Raw genomic sequence first — 4,779 nt, forward strand, 5'->3', positions numbered from 1 at the left:
ACACACACACACACACACACACACACACACACACACACACACTGGGACGTTTCAAAGTAATGATCATAAACACCAATTGTATTGTACAAATACTACCAATTTTCTTCATGCTTATGTACTTTCTGTCGCCCCTCGTAGAAGCTTCTCTGCAACGCAAGCACTAATCTCATGTCGTGCTTGGCGCTATCTCTAGTAGGCCCTACTATAGCTCTAGTACTATAGCCCGCGTACATTGACTGCCGCAGGCCTGCGGCAGTCAATGTATGCGGCCTATAGTACTAGAGCTAGCCCTACTATAGCTGATAGGGTCTATGTCCCCCAGGGTACTGCCGGAACGTACCCTGGAACGTACCCTAGCTGGTACTAAATACTACTATCTAATATGCCGGACCGTACCTCGCCTACTCCACTAACGAGTCTATAGGGAGTTGCCTACGCCTACTCCCTAGCTAACCCTAACCCTAATCCTAACCCTAACCCTAACTCTAACCCTAACCCTAACCCTAACCCTAACCCTAATCCTAACCCTAACCCTAACTCTAACCCTAACCCTAACCCTAACCCTAACCATATCAGCTAGAGGTTCCGGTATACCGGACCGTACCCAGGGTACGTTCCGGCAGTACCCTGGGGGACATAGACCCTATGAGCCCTACTATAGCCCGCGTGCAGTTGCCGCAGGACAATTGCCTGCGGCAACTGTACGCGGGCTATAGTACTAGAGCTAGCATGGCGCTGCCACTGTGACTGCACAAACTCACCGAAAGAGCAGCCATCAAGCCTCAAGGCAACTTGTTCTGTCTTTATATGATCTGGTCTATATCTCTATCGGCCTCTTATTTTTCTTTCTCTCTCTCTCTCTCTATCTCGATCTATCTATCTATTCTACTCTAGCTGGCACGTGAAATGCATTCCTAAGGCAAAAATCTGTATCATAAGAACGTAGTCTGGCCTATGTAGCCCATCACTGCGCTGCATGTGCCTGTAGCAGAGTAAAGGGTATGCAGTATACACGGTCTTAGCCAGAGTTCATAGATGGGTTGCATTTTCATGGTATGTGCTTTGTGTACAGCTTGTTAGGAGAGTTGGGGGAGACAGCTAGCTGCTTAATTCGCCATAATATACATACTTGGGGGTCTTTACTAGCGAAACTAATGCTGATAGGGTCTATGTCCTCCAGGGTACTGCCGGAACGTACCCTGGTACTAAATACTACTATCTAATATGCCGGACCGTACCTTGCCTACTCCACTAACGAGTCTAGGGAGTCGCCTAGGCCTACTCCCTAACCCTAACCTTAACCCTAACTATAACCCTAACCCTAACCCTAACCATATCAGCTAGATAGTTATACCAGGGTACGTTCCGGTATACCGGACCATACCCAGGGTACGTTCCGGCAGTACCCTGGGGGACATAGACCCTATGAGCGAAACTAATAGTAAAAATTCAAATTCTGTTATATCATGCATTATAATCCCAATGTACCCCGTATTCATCACATTTAAAGTAATTTTGTTATTATATTTTATCTATTTAAATCTGAATATAATGGTAATTTAGGCTCATAGGGTCTATGTCCCCCAGGTTACTGCCGGAACGTACGTACCCTGGTAACTATTTGATATGTTTAGGGTTAGGGTTAGTGTTAGGTAATGGGCGTAGGCGACTCCCTAGACTCGTTAGTGGAGTAGGCGAGGTACGGTCCGGCATATTAGATAGTACCAGGGTACGTACGTTCCGGTATACCGGACCGTACCCAGGTTACGTTCCGGTAGTACCCTGGGGGACATAGACCCTCTCAGCGTAATTTAGGGAACCACCCCCCCCCAAAGTCCTTTACAGACCCATGTTCATTCTATAGAGGAGCTATACATTTTACCGTATGACTTCCATTCAATGGAAATGCCAAAAGTGTGATTTATAGACAGATGTTCATGGTCTATAGAGGGGTTTATTTTTACACTGCTATATCTGCACATATATTGGATTTCAGAATGACCCCCTATGGAGTGCCAGTTTACTTGCGCGTGACCCAGATGCAATACAAGCTTCTCATCAGAGGTGATTTGATTTATAACTTTACAGCTATACATAGTGCAAGTGGAATTTTATTCAACAAACAGTTTCAGGCAATATGTGCATGTGTTTCTTTGACAAACAGTTAACAGATATTGAGTTTAGTTAGGGTTCATGATTCAGTCCAGATTTCAGTGGCACTTGGAATCATAATTGTTGTATTTCATGGCAATGTGTGTCCACAATACAGATGATGATAGTAAATATAAATATCAGTGCTACTGAGTTTCTAACCAGGGCTCATTGTCAGAAACAAAATTAGTCTTATATATAATTAGTCTTAACATTAATATTTTTTATTAGATCATAGGCAGGAGCATTGTAAAGTTAAAATAATGAAAAGTTTGACCACATTTTCTTGTACCTTTACAAAACAAAATTCTGTCAACAGTCTATATGGAGGGAAATTCATGTTAAGCTTAATGGGTTTTTTTTCTGACGACAAGATTCTGGCATTAGTGTATTAATATTCATCCAACAGCAGTGTAAGTAATGCTCTATCTTCTTATCACTATACTCAATAAAGATATTTCCAGATTTCTTGAAAGTGGCGCCAATGTAATCACAACATGTACATACCAAGCTAGCATTGAGGGATTCTGTCAAAACCTCCTCATCTCACCAGAGGAGTCACTTGAGCTGATAAAGAGAGGTGTCAAGCTGGCACAGAGTGCAAGGACAATGTACATGCAACAAAATCCAGGCATCTGTATTCCCCTGCTTATAGAAAATTATTATGAACTTATGTATATGGTAGATTTTACACGTATTTATTGCAGTATTATCAACCGCATGCCTATGCACTAATGGTATGCTGATTTAAATGTGTGTATACGATAAGTTATTGTGACCGTCACAAATAGTGTATTTGACAGATATGGAGAGTATTTGTGTTTGTCTGTATTAAGTACTTTATCCTTAATCTGCCCATACCTTTTAACTATAGATGTTATGCAGTGCCCTCTAGTGGCAGGATCTGTTGGACCATATGGAGCAAGTCAGCATGATGGGTCAGAGTATTCAGGAAACTATGTAGAAGATATGAGTATTAAGGTTTGATATAGTTATTTCCCATCTAGTTTGAGTAAGGCTTGCCATGGTGTGGTAGAGTAAGAGTTTATTGGATACATTCCATGATATTTTTGTTTCTAAGTATTCAAGTTCTGAGTGATGTAATTACAGAATATTATTTGTGAAAGTACCCAAAAATGTCATTTGTGTAACTGTCTACGGTTCAATTATGTCTGCACTGAATTTCAGGAGCTAAAGGACTGGCATCGACCAAGGGTAAGGGCTCTCCTTGATGCAAGGGTTGACCTCCTTGCATGTGAGAGCATACCTGCACTGAAGGAAGCACAAGCGTTAATTGAACTTCTCTGTGAATTCCCACACGCCAAAGCATGGGTGTCATTTACATGCAAGGTAGTTGTTGAATCATGATAACAGTTTCCCTAACAATGCAATGAACAACAAGAGTTTATGGAATTGTTTACTATTCGTGGAACATTGATATGACAGTATATGATACCTTGAACATCTCTTAACAACATTATATACTATACATAATATCAGGAGTAGATAATAGTCTCTATTATCTACTCCTGATAATATTGTTTGATATTTTCGTGATGGCACTAAGCTACATTATATATCTAGACTTGAGCGCCACCTGTCAGTGGGATCTGTTGTAAATGTGATATATGAATAGATAAAGAGCTGCTACCTATTTAGAGTCTGTCAGACAAGGTACAGAGTTAACACTATTATATTAGTACTCTACTAAAGCTAGCAGCACACTTCACCATTTTCGTTGCTCGTACAGGCAATTTTCGTGGTCGGCAATTTTCGTGGCCGTTGCCCCGTCACAGCACACTTCACCACAAGTTGCCACCACGAGCAATTTTCGTGGTGAGAAATCAAACCGGTTTGATTCTCGGCAACTCGTGGTCACCACTAAATTTCCGTGGTGAGTGGTCGTTGCCGGCCCCCGCACACTTGGCCATTTTTGTGGCGACCACGAAAATTGCCTGTACGAGCAACGAAAATGGTGAAGTGTGCTGCCCGCTTAAGTGTTCCTGTTTACAGTCCTACAAGTTACAGAACCTATAACTATACACCAGTCTTGAATATTATTCATGACCTGGGGTCATCGCACGAAAACGAGGCTAAGCTAGGTAATTTTGTAAACAATGGCTGCTCAGGCAGGCACACACAGAGGGGGTACACGCACGTACACGGAGATACACGCACGTACACGCAGGCACACGCACGTACACGCAGGTACACGCACGTACACGCGGGTACACGGAGATACACGCACGTACACGCAGGTACACGCACGTACACGCAGGTACACGCACGTACACGCGGGTACACGGAGATACACGCAGGTACACGCAGGTACACGCACGTACACGCACGTACACGCACGTACACGCGGGTACACGGAGATACACGCACGTACACGCAGGTACACGCACGTACACGCAGGTACACGCACGTACACGCGGGTACACGGAGATACACGCACGTACACGCGGGTACACGCACGTACACGCGGGTACACGCACGTACACGCGGGTACACGCAGATACACGCACGTACACGCGGGTACACGCACGTACACGCGGGTACACTCACGTACACGCGGGTACACGCAGATACACGCACGTACACGCAGATACGCGCACGTACACGCAG

General features: G+C 44.0%; 1 protein-coding gene across 1 annotated transcript in view; it reads left to right on the plus strand.

Annotated features, from left to right (window-relative positions):
- Positions 1 to 2,000: 2,000 nt before the first annotated feature.
- LOC106809252 (homocysteine S-methyltransferase-like) overlaps positions 2,001 to 4,779 on the plus strand; it is an 8,319-nt gene continuing 5,540 nt past the window's right edge. Inside the window, exons 1-4 of the mRNA XM_014812259.1 lie at positions 2,001 to 2,064; positions 2,606 to 2,782; positions 3,026 to 3,132; positions 3,340 to 3,501. Of these exons, the coding sequence (XP_014667745.1) occupies positions 2,040 to 2,064; positions 2,606 to 2,782; positions 3,026 to 3,132; positions 3,340 to 3,501 (471 nt within the window). The 5' untranslated portion in view covers positions 2,001 to 2,039. The remainder of the gene's footprint in view (positions 2,065 to 2,605; positions 2,783 to 3,025; positions 3,133 to 3,339; positions 3,502 to 4,779) is intronic.

The sequence above is a fragment of the Priapulus caudatus genome, unplaced genomic scaffold (assembly GCF_000485595.1).
Source record: "Priapulus caudatus unplaced genomic scaffold, Priapulus_caudatus-5.0.1 Scaffold340, whole genome shotgun sequence".
Classification (NCBI taxonomy): Eukaryota; Metazoa; Priapulida; class Priapulimorpha; order Priapulimorphida; family Priapulidae; genus Priapulus; species Priapulus caudatus.